This window comes from Macrotis lagotis, chromosome X, assembly GCF_037893015.1.
Source record: "Macrotis lagotis isolate mMagLag1 chromosome X, bilby.v1.9.chrom.fasta, whole genome shotgun sequence".
In the NCBI taxonomy this organism is placed as follows: Eukaryota; Metazoa; Chordata; class Mammalia; order Peramelemorphia; family Peramelidae; genus Macrotis; species Macrotis lagotis.
The window spans coordinates 665,931,923-665,948,688 of NC_133666.1; the positions used below are offsets into that span (position 1 = coordinate 665,931,923).

General features: G+C 38.8%; 1 protein-coding gene across 2 annotated transcripts in view; it reads right to left on the reverse strand.

The window, feature by feature from the left end:
- The window catches only part of TMEM132B (transmembrane protein 132B), a 676,739-nt gene that overhangs the window by 383,297 nt on the left and 276,676 nt on the right, over positions 1–16,766 (reverse strand). For both annotated transcript variants that reach the window (XM_074205372.1, XM_074205371.1), the window contains exon 3: positions 668–814. In XM_074205372.1, the coding sequence (XP_074061473.1) occupies positions 668–814 (147 nt within the window). The remainder of the gene's footprint in view (positions 1–667; positions 815–16,766) is intronic.

Genomic DNA, 16,766 nt, shown 5'->3' on the forward strand with positions numbered 1-16,766 from the left:
TCATCAAAATTGTTTGTCCTCCACAACATCTAAGCAAGGAAGATGGGGGAAGAGAAGGAGAAGCAAAGATAATGACTGTGAGAGTGCCATGATGATAAGAAAAAGGGATAAACTTTTGGCATCCTAACAACACATGGCAGTCACTTGGGGACTGACTAGCTTTCTCAGGAATCTAATGGGTCTTGGCTTTTTTTTCCAATCATTGCAACATGGCAATAAGCCAAAATGATGTCTGTGGGACATATTGCACAAAGTGCTAGCAAAAAATTACCCAACAGCTATTGCAATCTAAAAGCCCATCTCCCTCAGTTCTCCTAAATCATTTCTATCTCCCCCATTTTAATCCATGACCCCTTCCCATCATCTCTATAGCCACAGTGTTATCCAACCGCTCACCCCCAGCAACCCTGAGCTGGGTAATTTCTGTCCCACGCCACATCTGTAATTAGGTCATTTATGAATAAAAAGCCCAAAGAAGAAAGCTTGGTGTAATAACACATCCACGTAATGTAGCCATTCAGGAGCTATATGACTGCCACTATGCTGATGAGCTAAAAGGATAGCAATTCTATTAGCCATAAAGGAGACCCATCAGAAAAATGAATGCATTACTTCTCTATCAGCTACTGCAGCCCTCTTGGCAGAGGCATGTCTGGCCCTTTCTTACCTGTTCTCGGTATCTGGAATATGGCCCACACACACAAGGGTTGCTGTCGTCTGCATCTCTCCATTGTCGATTTCCTCCTGGATCTCCCACTCATCTTCATTGCTGACTCTCACAGCCATGATCTTGAGTCTGGGAGCGGCTTTTATGCTATTAGAGAACAAAACAAACCACTTCAGTTAGTGCCAGATATATGGAGAACGACTGGATGAGGACCCATCACTGAAAGAAATGTTTCCACGGCCACCCTTTCCTGAAAGACACATGGGGAAAGATGGCAGAAAATGGTTGGGCCTATAATAATCAGGAGATTCATTTGCTATCCACACAACTGAAGCACAGGTCTCCTGATCTGAGTTGCAGGTAAATTCTATCCTTAAACAATACATTGGAAAGCTAAACACTCTCCACTTTTGGGGAACCAGGTGGATGTAAATGAAACAGATGTGCCTAGGTAAAAACTCATTTAGTTTGCAATGTCTTATCCTCCAGGTGGAGATGAGGATGAGTCCATACCAAGAACTATAAATAGGTACATATAGGGTTGCTTCACCTAAGTCATATGGCTTTGCATTCCCAAGATGATGAGGAAGTAGACATGCCACCACACTCAAATTCTGTACATGTCTTCTATGTATTTAATTATTTACAAGTTTTCTGCCCAACCAGGATGGAAGTTCTTTGAAGATATGAATTTTGTTTTTGTCTTACTTTATATCCCTGAGGTTTAGCAGAGTGCCTCACATATATTGAACTCAATAAAAAGTTTTTTAACTGACTAACCAGTAAGAGAAAGCTGAGACCTCTTGTCAATGTCAAGTAATCATAGATGTCCCCCCAATAGGAAAATGATGATGTTTGTCCTTTGTTCTCAAAGAAGACCATGCCATCAGGGCAGTGATGCTATGACAGGCACATGAATTGGATATGAGTTAGGGGTGCTGTGCTAACTCACCAAGCTCACTTTCTCTTCCAGAGTCATCTGAGTCCAGTGGCCAGATAGGAATCAGGACGACTGGAGATGGTCCTGGAAGTGAGGCAATCAGGGTTGAGTGACTTGCCTAAGGTCACACAGTAAGTATCTGAGATTGGATCTGAACTCAAGTCCTCCTGACTTCAGGACCAGTGCTCTACCCACTGTGCAATCTAACTGTCCAATAGGAAAATAAGTCCAGATTGGACAGGCTATTAGAGTTATGGCATGTGCAGAGCTTCATGATGTTTCTCATTGAAGAAGACTGATATCAAGGAGGTAATGCCATGACAAGCACATGAATTGGATTTGTCCTCCGAGTCCAGTGGCCAGATATGAATCAAAACAACTGGAGTTGATCCTGGATTTGAATCGAATAAAGTTAAGTGACTTGCCCAAAGTCATACAGCCAGTAAGTTTCTGAGGGCAGATTTGAACTCAGGTTCTCCTGACTTCAAGGCCAGTACTCTACCCACTGACCCATTGTTTATTTGCTGAAGAAAAGAAATGGGAAGCTGAGCTCTTCTGCCATTGAGAAGGGAGACAAGGAGAGTTCAATGTCCTCCTGGCAGGTTGGCTCCACCTGCCTTTTTTCATTGTTCTCAGAACAGCCCCCAGTTTACTACAGAAATGGGAATCTGTCCCCACTGTCACGGCAAGGTCTTCATTTGTAGTACTCAAGTTGTCCAAATGCAATCTTGGGATTTCCATCTGGTGTATAATTAGAATGAAAGCTTACATACCGTAGTTTCTCCGAGCCTCCATCCCAACCCCCCACCACCACCACCACCAACTCTGCTGCTGTGACTTAATTAATTTTAAGTAACGTCAAGAGGGACTGCTTAGACTTCTGGTGAACTGAAACCGCAGTACTGAGGGTTAGCCAGTCTACTTAGCAGGAAAGCGTGATTGGCTTTCCCTCTGCTCTCCAGGGGCCAATGGGAGTTACTGTTCAAGTAGCTCCACAACTTAGCAGATGATGGAAGCTTCCCCTTCATCACTTTTTACACAATGCCAAGGGAGTTGCTATCTCTGGGGATATAGTCTATGTGGGATGCCAGATAACTGATTTCCCTCCTTTCTTCCCCCCTTCCCATGAGTTAAAAATCCTTCCCTGTTTGAAACTTGGGTGGTTCTTTCTCTTTGGTATTTATCAGGTAGTATTGTGTATCACTTTCTTATGCCCCCAATTAGACTGCAAGCAAGGACTACATCCTACCGCATTTCGCCCACAGTGTTCTACTAAGGGTGTTCACTGAATGTTTATTAAATTTGATGGATGCAGAGAAAAGCAATCAGTAAATTTATGTTGGCACTTTTTTTTCCTTCTTTGTGGAGATAAGAGTTAATGGGTATAGATAACTGGGTATGCATTGATACTGGACTTGAAGTCTAAAAGATGTGAATTTGAATCCTACCCCAGAAAATTTCCTTGTGACCCTGAGCAAGTCTCTTATACTCTCTGATCTCAGTATTCTCTTTTATAAATTGGGAGGAATAATAACACCCTACTTCATGGTACTGTCATGAGGATCAAATGAATTAATATATATAAAGTACTGTGCATACTTTAAAACGGTATCGGAATACTAGCTATTAGTGCAGATAACATCACATTCCACTCATATGTTGAATCATTTCCCTGGGTTGGTTTTTCTCATTTTTTCCCTTCTATCTTTTGTTATAAGATGATTTGTTGGGTTAGGGAAAAAGAAGGGATAGATTCAGAAATTAAAGTGATGTAAAAATAAAAGATATTAATAGAGTAAATGCATGCAATGTGCTTCATTTCCCTTAGCATTCACTCAGCAGGCAGAAAAATAAATGTTGGTTGAGCCAATATTTCATCACTGAGCCAACATTTCATTACTATGAAACACAAAAGGCACAGACAATAAAGCCTCTGGGACTGGAGTCGGGAAGAGTGAGTTCAAATCTGCTATCAGAAACTTATTAGCTGTGTGACCTGGGCAAGTCATTTCACTTCTGTCTGCCTCCATTCCCTTTGCTATCTAAGTGTTATTTATTGTTATTTTAAGCCTATTTGAATGAATTACAACATGTTTTCCCAAAGCATTTTAATAATTACAAAACCAATAATCACTAAGGTCTCTTCAGGCTCTAGAGTTTTGTTATTAATATTAACAAAAACACAAATGGAATAATTTTCTGATTGTTCTTAGGATATGTAAGCATTAGTGGGAGGGAGGGAAGGAGAGGGGGAGGCAGAGAGAAAGAGAGAAGAAAGGGAGGAAAGGAGGGAAAGGGAGAGGAAAAGAGAGAGAGAGAGTGGGGGAGGGCAGGAGGAAAGAGTAAAGGAGATAAAGATAGAGAAATGGTGATAACAGGTAGAAGGATAGACAGATGGAAAGATAGATGGATATAAAAACAAATGGAAAGATGGATGGATGGAGAGATGGATAGAGAGATGGATAAAGGTGAATACACAGAGAGCCAGATGGATCAAAGGACACATAGACAAATGATCAGAAAGTTAGATGAATGAGTGGAGAGATAGATGAATGATGAGTGAATGGATACAGGCAGATTTCCAGACAGATGGACAGGTGGACAGACTGATGGATGGATTGATAAATATTAAGATGAACAGACAGACAGATGGATGGGTGGATGGGTGGATGGATGGATGGATGGAGAGATGGATAGAGAGATGGATGAAGGTGAATACACAGAGAGCCAGATGGATCAAAGGACACATAGACAAATGATCAGAAAGTTAGATGAATGAGTGGAGAGACAGATGAATGATGGGTGAATGGATACAGGCAGATTTCCAGACAGATGGACAGGTGGATAGACTGATGGATGGATTGATAAATATTAAGATGGACAGACAGATGGATGGGTGGATGGGTGGATGGGTGGATGGATGGATGGATGGATGGATGGATGGATGGATGGATGGATGGATGGATGGATGGATGGATAAAATAATGAGTAATATCTACCCTAGAGGAGTTTATAGTTTAATGAGGAGACAGCCTATATTGAAAAACGGTAACTAGAAAGATGCATTTTGGTCTAGGAAATAGTGAATGGCATCACAGGTAAAGAAATGAATGCATTCTTCCCAGTAGCAGTGATATTATATTCCAGAACTAGCAATTGCGAATAGGGAAAGATTGGAAAGATAAGGAAGCATGGCTAGAGATGGCCTAGATAGAGTTGGCATGACGATCAGGGAAATGAGGGACCCCAGGACAGGTATTTTGGAGCTGAAAAATGCAATTCTCCAGGACATAGCTTTTTGGAACAGATACAAAAGTAGCTGACAAGAAGATGTAACTTAAAATCTAGGATTTACTAGTGGTGGCAAAGATTTGGAAATTGGGTCAGTCAGTCCTGAGGGATAGATGAGCATTGTGCCAAAGGGACAAGTGATGGCCTCCATTGCCCTCATCGGATCAAAAGAGAGTGTTTCAGATCTCCGAATCTGGAGTGGTGGAGACTGGTTCTGCAAAATGTACAGTACAGTAGTAACTTGACCATCCTGAAGAAACTGGCAGGAGTCCTGGGGAGAGTTCTCTTTTATTTGTGAAGGGCAGCGCCACCCTGAAATGGATTTACTCTGAGAGAAGGGCCTGTGCCTTGGAAAGCATCACAGTTCTGGCAGTGTCTGATGAGTTCGAGCTCTGGGAGTGTACTCACAGAGCAGGGCAGCATAGTCCTATGAATGGCAAGCTGATGTTGTCCTAATATTAAAACTGTTGTCATTGGAAAACCTGAGTAGCTCAGTGGTGAAAACTCTGAGAGGAAAGGCCATATTAAGGGTTAGTCCATCAAGAGACAGGCTTGTATATAACAGGTTGCTGCATTCTGCCACCAGGTGCTTGTCCAGGGTTGTGGTGCACCATGGTGGCTCATTGATTAGGGAGGAAGAGAAACTAATTCAAGGCCAAGAGACTCCCACAACAGCCAGACTATCTGCAATAGTCCTGTTTCCTATCAATCAGGCCATGGGATGGCATAGTCATGATAAAGGCAAGTGAGGATGCATTACTCATCATACCCCTCACTATAATGAACATATGTAGGTAAGTCATGCCACCAATCACTTGATTAGTCAGCCTTGTCCTCTTTGATACCAGAGGACAGCTACTACTGTTAAGCTATAAGAAATGATGAACAGAATGTTTTCAGAAAAATCTGGAAAGACTTATATGAACTAATGCAAAGCAAAGTTAACAGAACCAGAACATTGTATTCATTAACAGTAATCATGTATGATGAACAACTGCAAAAGACTTAGTTTCTCTGATCAAGACAATGAGCCAAGACAAATTTTTAAAATTTTTTTTAAAATTCAGTTCAATTTATTCTTTGCTACATTTTAAGTTACAAACTGTTTCACATCCTCCTTCATCACTTGGTACTAGAAAAAAAACACCATTTAACACAGATTCATAAATGTAAATAAAACTATATTATGTATATTTCTATTTGTTAGTTATTTCTCAGGAGGTGGATGGCATCTTCTTTCATAGGTCCTTTATTGATTTAAGTATTTATAGCACTCAGAATAACTTGATTGTTCACAATTATTCACTGAACAATATTGGTGCTCCTGTATAGCATGTTCTCTTGGTTCTGCTCCATTCACTTTCAATTATTTCAAGTCTTTCCATATTTTCCTAAAATCAGCCTGATCATTTCTAACAGCACAGTAGTATTCCACCACAATCACATACCATAACTTATTTAACCATTTCCCAATTGATGGACATCCTCTCAATTTCTAGTTCTTCGCTACACAAAGAGATGCCATAAACTTTTTAGAATATAGTGGTACTTTTTCTTTTTTCCTGATTTCCATGAGAAACAGATCTAATAGTGGTATTACTTTGGGCATAATTCTAGATTGCTCTCCAAAATAGTTAACTCAGTTCACAGTCTTCCAACAATGTATTACTGTCGCAATTTTTCCACATTCTCCTCCAACATTTGTCATTTTCCCCTTCTGTCATTTTAGCCAGTCTGAAAGAAGTGAGATAACTCGAAGTTGTTTTCTTTTGCATTTCACTAATCAATAATTATTTAGAGCACTTTTCATATAACTATATATAGTTTTGACTTCTTCATCAAAAAACTGCCTGATAATATCCTTTGACTGTTTAACAATTGGGAAATGACTCATATTCTTATAAATTTGATAACATTCTCTATGTATTTGAGATAGGAGAACTTCAACTGTCTATAAATCTTCTTTCCCAAATTTCTGCTTTCCTTTTAATCTTGACTACATTTGGTTTTTCATTTTTGTTTTTAGTTTTTTGCAAGGCAGTGGGGTTAAGTGGCTTGCCCAAGGCCACACAGCTAGGGAATTATTAAGTGTCTGAGGACGGATTGGAACTCAGGTATTCCTGATTCCAGGGCCAGTGCTCTATCCATTGTGCCACCTAGCCGTCCCTTGACTACATTTGTTTTATTTAATTGGTACATACCTTTTTTAATTCAATGTAACCAAAATTATCTATTTTATATTTCACAACATTCTCTAGCCCTATTTATTCATAAATTCTTCTTCCATCCCTAAGTCTGATAAGTAATGTGTTCCAGGTTCTCCCAGTTTTCTTATATTACCTCCCTTTATGACTGGCTCAAATATCCATCTTGACTTTATCTTGATAAATCATCTAAGATTATCTATACTTAATTTCTACAAGACTGCTTTCCAGTTTTCCCAATAATTTTGCCATTGTGCTCTTATCCCAAAAGCTTGATCTTTATTTTAGTCAAACACAAAACCGCTATAATCATTTGCTATTGTGTGTATTAAGTCTACTCTGTTTCACGGATCTGTCTTTCTATTTCTTAGCCAGTACCAGATAGTTATGATAATTACTGCTTCATAATATAGTTTAACATCTGGCAATGCAAAACTTCTTTCCTTTACATTTTGTCATTAAGTCCTTTAATATTCTTGACATTTTTTCTTCCAAATGAATTTTACTGTTATTTCTTCTAGATCAATAAAAATAATTTTTAGTAGTTTAATTGGGATAGCATTGAATAGATAGATTAGTTTAGGCATAATTGTCCTTTTTATACTGACTCTGCCTACCCACAAACAATACTTCCCCAATTATTTAACTCTGATTTTAATTGTATAACAAGTGTTTTATAATTATGTTCATGTACTTCCTGAGTTTGTCCTGACAGCTATACTCCCAGGTATTTTATACGATCTAAAATTATTTTGAATGGGATATCTCTCATTATCTCTTCTTGAAGAGTTTTGTTGGTAATATATATAGAAATGCTGATGATTTATAAAGGTTTATTTTATATTCTGCTACTGTGCGGAAATTATTACTTTTCCAACCAGATTTTTTAGCTGAATCTCTAGGATTTTCCAAATATATCATCATACTGTCTACAAAAAGAGGTAGTTCTATTACCTCACTGCCCATTCTGATTCCTTCAATTGCTTTTTCTTCTTTTATTGCTAGTGCTAGCATTTCTAATACCAATATCAAATGATATTGGTGATAATGGATATGTTTCACTCCTATATGTGTCACTTATTAGGAAGGCTTCTAGTTTATCCTTATCACTAATAACGCTTGCTGCTGACTTTAAGTTTTTATCTATATTTTCAAGTGTTTTATAAAGGAATGACTTATATTTTGTCAAAAGCTTTTTCTGAATTTTACTATAATTATGTGATCTTTGTTACTTTTGTTATTTATAAATTCAATTTTCTAATAGTTTTTCTTATGTTAAATCATTCCTTCAATTCTGGTATAAAACTCATATTATCACCATATATAGAGGGGAGTGAAGAGAGACTGCTGATCTCTGTCCTCTGCCTCTAGAACAGGACTCTGGGGCTCTGACCACATTCAGATCCTGATCGCAGTCTAGGCCCCCCCATAGAACAACAGGGCCCCCCCACCTCGGCCCCGTGGCAGAGGGGGGCACTTGTGGTCATTCACAGACCAGGAGGGAGGACAGAGCCTCAAACACTGAGACCCTTGTGGGAGTGTCCCAAAAGCTCAGGAAGCACCCCAAAACCAGGACCAGGCTGGGAAAATGAGCAAGCAGAGAAATAAGAGGAAGACTATTGAGAAATATTTTGCAAATGAGCCCAAGAAGGATCAAAATACTCAGTCTGAAGATGAGGAAGCACAAGCTCCTGCATCTAAAGACTCCAAGAAAAAACAGAAATTGGGCTCAGGCTATGACAGAGCTCAAAAAAAGACTTTGAAAATCAAATGAAGGAGTTGGAAGAAAAACTGGGAAAAGAAAGGAGAGAGATGCAGGAAAAACATGAAAATGAAGTCAGCAGCTTAGTCAAGGAAATCCAAAAAAATGCTGAAGAAAATAGCATGCTAACAACCAGCTTAGGTCAAATGGATAAAACAGTTCAAAAAGTTATTGAGGAGAAGAATGCTTTAAAAAGCAAAATTGGCCAGATGGAAAAAGAGATAAGAAAACTCTCTGAGGAGAACAAATCCTTCAGACAAAGAATAGAATTCAGGGAGATTGATGAATTTAACAGAAATCAGGAATCAATACATCAATACCCAAAAAATGAAAAATTAGAAGAAAATGTGAAATATCTCATTGAAAAAACAACTGATATGGAAAACAGACTTAGGAAAGATAATTTAAAAATTATTGGAATACCTGAAAGTCATGATCAGGAAAAGAGCCTTGACATCATTTTCAAAGAATTACTACAGGAAAATTGCCCTGATATTCTAGAAGCAGAGGGCAAAATAGAAATGGAGAGAATCCACCGATCCCCCAGAGAAAGAGATCCCAAAAAACTAACCCCTAGGAATATTATAGCCAAGTTCCAGAACTCCCAAGTCAAAGAGAAAATATTACAAGCAGCCAGAAGGACACAGTTCAAACATCATGGAGCTGCAGTCAGGATCACATAGGACTTATCACCATATATAATCTGTTTTTGATATCTTAATCTCCTGGTTAGTATTTTATTTAGACTTTTTGTGTCCATATTCATTAATGAAATTATCATTTTCTTTCTATGTTTTTACTCATCCTGGTTTAGGATCCAAGACTCTTCCAAAGAACTCATGATGAAAATGCAATCAAGAGAACTGATTAATTCTGAATGAAGAATGAAGTATACTTTTTTTACTTTATTTTTCTTGCTTTTTGTGTGTATTTTCTTTAGCAACATGGCTATTATGGAACTATGTTTGCATGGTTTTTTACATGTATAAATAATATCATAGCACTTGCCTTTTCAAGGGTGTGCAAAAAGAAAGAGAATTTGGAACTCAACATTTGTTTGAATGAATGTTAAAAAAAATTTTGTATATGATTGGGAAATATTTAATGAAATAAATAAAAACATATTTTTAAAAAAATCTAGACTTTGCCACTTATCATCTGCCAGGTCACAGTTTCTTTGGACCTCAGTTTTCTCATCTGTAAAATAAAGAGAATGAACTAGATGACTAATGAGGTCCATATGAATTTGGCTTTAAGATTTACTATAATGCTCATGTTAACCTAGCTTCTGTGTTTGTCCTTGACTATGAAGGGCACAGATGAAGCCCCTCAGGGGACCTTTCTGTTGGCTCAACATTTGGTTCCCTCCCTCAAGGGGAATGATCTCCTACTGTTCCTTTCCACTGCATAACTCAGCTCCTTGAGTTTTCCTTGAAGTCCGTCTGTCTCCCAACTTCCTACGTCACCCTACAACAAGGACTCATTATGTGTTTTATCTCTCTCTTCCTCTCTCCCACCTTTCACAGAATCACAGAATTTCAGCATCCTAAGGAACTTCTAAGGCCAAGCAGACAACTTGTGCCTCAATATGGATTCCTTCTAAAAAGTTCAAGAAAAGTACTCCTTCATCCTTTTCCTGAAGTACTCCAAGAGTGGATGGCTCACTATCACCCAAAGCAGGTCATTCCCCTTTGGGACACCTTTACTTGCTAGGAAGTTTTTCCTTGTATCTAGTTAAAAGCTACCTCTTGGCAGTTTCTACCCATAGCTGTTTCCATTGGGTCTAAGCCAAATAAATCAAAATCTTTAGCATGGCAATCCATCCTTCAAAGACACCAATCAAGGACTCATGAAGTAGTCTTTTCTCCAAGTTAAATATTCCCAGTTCCTTCAACTGATTTTTCCTATGGTCTTATCTGAAGACCATCCACCATTCTGATTATACTTTTCTCCTTTCTCCTCCAAACTATCTAGAAAATCTTTCTAAAAGAATCCCAAACATAGTTCTAGATTCAGAGAACTTAGATTTGCCTTTGACCACTTACTACCTGTGTAACTTTAAGCATGTCATTTAACTTCATGGGCCTCAGTTTTCTCATTTGCAAAATGAAGGGATTGGACTAGACAGATCTGGACCTAGTTAGCTCCAGCCCTCTGATCTTATAATCTAGTCTGATTCTCTTCATATATTACTCTGCAGGTTAGAAAACTGAACGTCCCAAAGACAACATGGTAGGGAAGAAAGCAATTTATTAAGTGCCTACTGTGCTGGGCATTTACATATTGCTCTAGTTGGGTTGTTTTTCAATGATATCTTATTCTTCATGCCCTCTCTGGGGTTTTCTTGGCAGAGATACTAGAGTGGTTTCTCATTTCCTTCTCTAGCTCATTTTACAGATGAGGAAACTGAGGCAAAAAAGAATTAAGTGACTTGTCCAGGGTTACACAACTAGTAAGTGTGTGAGGCTGGATTTGAATTCAGGAAGGTGAATCTTCCTGACTTCAGACCAAATGCTGTATACACTGCACCACCTCATTTAAGTCCTCAACAACTGTGGGATATACATGCATTATTATTATTATTATTATTATTATTATTATTATCATCATCATCATTATCATCATCATCATTCTACAGATGAGCAAACTGAGTCAGATAGAGGCTAAGTGACTTGCCCGGAACAATGCTGTCTCTGAAGTTGGTTTGAAACTAGTCTTCCTACTCCAAGTCAGCACTCTATCCACAATACTACCCTACATGATACCAAAAACAATAGATGTGAAGTCAGAATTAAACCCATTTTCAAAGCCCTGGGCTCACCTGGCTCACCTCTCTGAGCCCCAGTTTCCTTCATGAATGAAATAAGGAAGAAGCATGGTAAAGTAGAAAGAAAAATGTATTTGGAACCTAGGTTCAAGTCCTTGCTCTACCAATTCTGCATATATTCCTGGATATTCCCATTCCTGAGAAAGTCACTTTGCTTTTCTACACCTGTGAAATAGGGATGATATCCTGACTCTCACACTTAAATGCTGTGAATGAATAAATGAATGATGAATGAATGAAAAAAATTTTAATAATGTGCCAAGTCATTCAAAGCACTGACATATTTTAAAAAAAGCAAGCAAGATAGTCCCTGCCCTCAACAGCTTATATTCTAATAGGGAAAGAGAACAAATAAAGAAGGAGGAGGCTTATAAGTAAAATAGCTTGGGAATATCCAGAAAGAGTATAGTAGGAAGCACACTAGAAAAGATGAAAGATCACCAGTCAGAGCCTAGAATCCCACAGACCCAGTTCTACTAAGATTTAATGACTTGAAGATGAGTACAGGGGGCATGGTTTAGAAATGGCTAATGGGGAAGCCTGGAAGGATTTGCATGAACTGATGCTGAGCAAGATGAGCAGAACCAGAAAAACATTGTACACCCTAACAGCAACATGGGGGTTATAATCAACCTTGATGGACTGGCTCATTCCATCAGTGCAACAACCAGGGATAATTTTGGGCTAACTGCAATGGAGAATACCATCTGTATCCAGAGAAAGAATTCTGGAGTTTGAACAAAGACCAAAGACTATTACCTTCAAATTAGAAAAAAAAAAGTCATCTTATTATGTATGTAAAGTGCTATCTCACACTTTACCCTTCTTCCTTAAGGATATGATTTCTCTCTAATCACATTCAACTGAGGTCAGTGTATAACACGTAACCGATGTAAAGACTAACAGAATGTCTTCTGTGGGGGTGGGGGGAGAGAAGCAAGAATGGGGGGGGGGAATTGTAAAATTCAAAATAAATAAAATCTTTCTAAAACTCAAAATAAATAAAATCTTTCTAAAAAAGAAATGGCCTGATGGTTCTTTTTGATCTTTCAAATGTTATTTAACTTCTCAGTGATTTTAGGAAATCTTCTAAGGTCATAAGTTGCATAAACAATACCAGCCTACATCAATAGAGAGATCATCAAATCCCTCATCAGAGTATTGATGGATTCATTTGATGATAATAATGATGATGATAAGGATGATGATGATGTTAGATGATGATGTTTGTCCTCCATTCTCAAAGAAGACCATGACATCAGGGGAGGTGATACCATGACAAGCACATGAAATGGATTTGAGTGAGGTGGTACTGTGCTAAGTCACCAGCTCCACTTTCTCCTCCAAAGTCATATGCATGCCTTGACTAGATATGAATCAGGATAACTGGAGATGACCCTGGATGTGAGACCATCAGGGTTAAGTGACTTGTCTAAGGTCACACAGTAAGTGTCAAGTGTCTGAGGCTGGATTCCAACTCCCATCCTCCTGACTCTAAGACCAGACTCTATTCACTGTGACACGTAACTGACCCCTGGAATCACTTAGATACTCTAAAGCTAACACGGATCCCAGGATCCTGCACCAAGCACTGGAAGGGACCCCAGAGACCATCTGATTCAGCTTTCCTCATTTTACACAATAACAAATGGAGGCCACGAGCCCATGCCCATAGCAATGAAATCACAGGATCAGTCCCTGATACTTCTAGAATCTGCTTCTCACCTCTTCTCTACATCCCCTTCTCCCATTGGTGAGTTCCTTCAGAAAGGGCTAAGGCCAGTCACCCCTCCTTCTTTCATCTTTGTATCTAATTCTCAGGGTTTTGCTACTATCCCTCCTTTTGTCCCTTTACAGGTTTTATGTGGCAGCTTTTCCTATTAGAATATAAACTTTCAAGGATAGGGGCTGCTTTTATTTTTTCTTGCATTTTTAGTTACATCATTTAGCAAAGTTAGGTATTTCTTAAAGACAAAGTGAAGGGCAGGAAAAGTACACTTCACTGTGATATACCAGGGTCAGAATTAGCAAACCTCAACACTATTTTTACTTCTGCAAATTTATTTCTAGGAGCCTATGGACAGACTGACTCCAGCCAGCACCTTCTTGAATCATAGATTTTAAAGGCAGAAGGGCCCTTTGAGGTCATTTAGTTCAATCTCTCCATCCACCTTCCCTATATTCAACCAAGTAAAAAATTGAGGCCTAAATCACTTGCCCATAATTTTTCATAAAGTAATATGAACTTCAAACCAAAGCTCTTCCCATTAGAACACAACAGCTGCTTTGACAAAGGAGTGTTTTTAAAGGCATTAATATAAGGATAATGATGCTAATCCTTTGTCCAAGAAGAAGACCATGACATCAGGGAGGGGATGCCAATGACAAGCAAGTGAATGTGAGTGAAGTGGGGTACTGTGCTAAGTCACAGTCTCATCTGGGTCCAGAGCCCAAATATGAATGAAGATGATTGGAAACAGCCCTGGATGCTAGGAAATCAGGGTTAAATGACTTGTCCAAGGTCACACAGCTAGAATGTATCAAGTGTCTGAAGTCAATCTGAACTCAGGATCTCCTGACTCCATGATCAGCACAATGCTTTATCCATTGTGCCACCTAACAACAACATATACTGACAAGAATACTGGGTTTGGGGTTCAACAAAAACTGATCCCAAATATACAATTTGCCAGCTGTGTAAGGTCAGACATTCCACCTCTCTGAAGATCAGTTTCTGAATCTGCAAAATAGGAATAATAACCATGCCAATCTCCATAGACTTGTGCAGAGCTCCAATAAGAGAAAGAATGGAATTTTCTTTTAAAAAAAACTACTGGGTGCAAAAAGAAACTTGAATTTCTAGTTTATTGGTATAGACTTAAAACTCTTTCACCAATGTAGATCCAAACATATAGGCTTAGATATTTATTCAGGGTGAAGTAACTTGCTGAGTATCACACATTCAGAATGTATCAGAGATAGACCCTGAACTCAGGTCTTCGAGGTTCAGAGGCTAGTACCCTATTTGCTATGCCATATTGTCTTTCATTAGCTTGTACTTCCTAAGCCTCAGTTTCGGAATCTGTTAAATGAGGAACATATTCCTTAAGCTACTCCCACCCTAAAGGGTTATTAAAAAGGAAAATGCTCTAGGAATGTGAGTTCTTCTCTTCATTTTGGGGGATCCAGCAACCATCCCTAGAACTGACAGAATCCACCCTAGAGATTGGAGCGTAACCATGAAATACTTTCACACACTGAAATATTGCTGCTGCAAAGCTTAATAAAAGCAGCCAGACCATTACATATGCTCTACAAAGCAACTGCCAGCGTGGCAGTCACACATTAACTGTCTCCATATGTGTCAGGGACACTGGAAGATAAAAATATGGTGTGGCCATTGCTAACTCCCCTTCCTTCTGAGCTCAATATCCTCCAACAGCTCTCCGCTGAATCCCATCCAATCACATCAACTCCCCGCACCTCGCATCCCACTGCCCATCACTTCAGGGTTCTTGGTCTTGTAGATTCTGTGTCTTAAGGATTCACCCATAGAATCACAGAATGATGGAGCCAGAAGTGACCTTAGAAAGAATGGTGTAGGGCGGCTAGGTGGCGTAGTGGATAAAGCACTGGCCTTGGAGTCAGGAGTACCTGGGTTCAAATCTGGTCTCAGACACTTAATTACCTAGCTATGTGGCCTTGGGCAAGCCACTGAACCCCATTTGCCTTGCAAAAACCTAAAAAAAAAACAAAGAAAGCATGGTGTAAGAGCTGGAATGACCCTTGGAGCATAAAAGGTCCAAGATGGAAAGGGTCTTTAGATGAGAGACTGCCAGAGCTTGGAAGGAGCTTAGAATAAAGAATATCATTGGTGGGATGAGACTTTGAAACACAGAATTCCAAAACTGGGATGGACCTTGTAACACAAAATGTCACCACTGGAAGTAACTTTAGAATGTCAAATGTTAGAACAGAGAAGTTTTTAAGAATGGAGAGTATCAGACCCAGAGTATTAAAACCCAGATGTCAGAACTGGGAAGAATCTTTCAACACAGGATGTCACAAAAGGGAGGGTCTTAATACACAGATTATGGGAGCTCTGGGGGGCCTTAGAATAGAGAATTCCAAAGCAAAAGAAAGAGCTTTGGATTACAGAATGTCAGAACTGGTTAAGCCTTCAGAGACTATCAGGTCAGGAGTTCCCTAACTGGGGATTCACAGATACTTGGGCAGATTTCTTGGAGTGCATGAACTTGGATAGAGAAAAAAATATGCATCTTCAATGTAATTGGTTTCTTAGGGAAGCTAGGTGGCACAGTGGATAGAGCACCAGCCCTGTAGTCAGAAGGACCTGAGTTCAAATCTAATCTCAGACACTTAATAATTCCCTAGCTGTGTGACCTTGGGAAAGTCACATGATCCCATTGCCTAGCCAAAAAAACCTCAATATAATTGGTTTCCTTTTTAATCCTTATATTACAGACTGTCAAATAAGTCTATGATTTTTTTAAAAAGGTAAAAAATGCCACCTCCTTATCATACAAATGTTGGAAGTTCCTATAACCTAGGATTATGATTCTAATTCCTATACAAATATCTCCATGTGGAAATAGTATGATTGAATTAATGACTGATTAAATGAAGGAATGAAAAATCATTTATTAAATTCTTATTTTATTTCATGAACTGAACTAAGTACTGAGAATAAAAATCTAAAAGTAAAGACAATTCCTGCCATCAAGAAACTTATATTCTGATGGAGAAACAACACATAGAGAAGTAATGTACCATGATAAGATCATCTTAGAGGTCTCTTCTAGCTCTAATTCCAAAAATAGATCTATAAATTCTTATAATCATTGGTGTGTTCATTTGAGAAAAGGAAAGCTGTGTGGAAATTTAAAAAATGGGTCGACTTGAAGATTTGACTTGGAGAGGTAATAACCAGGAGGGGTATTTTCATTTAGGAAGGTGAAGGGGTTGGGAATAGAACTAAAGGGGGCAGACTAACCCACGCTGATGGTATTGATTTGATTTTGATCTGGAATTGGGAAAAAAAGTTGAAAGGGAAG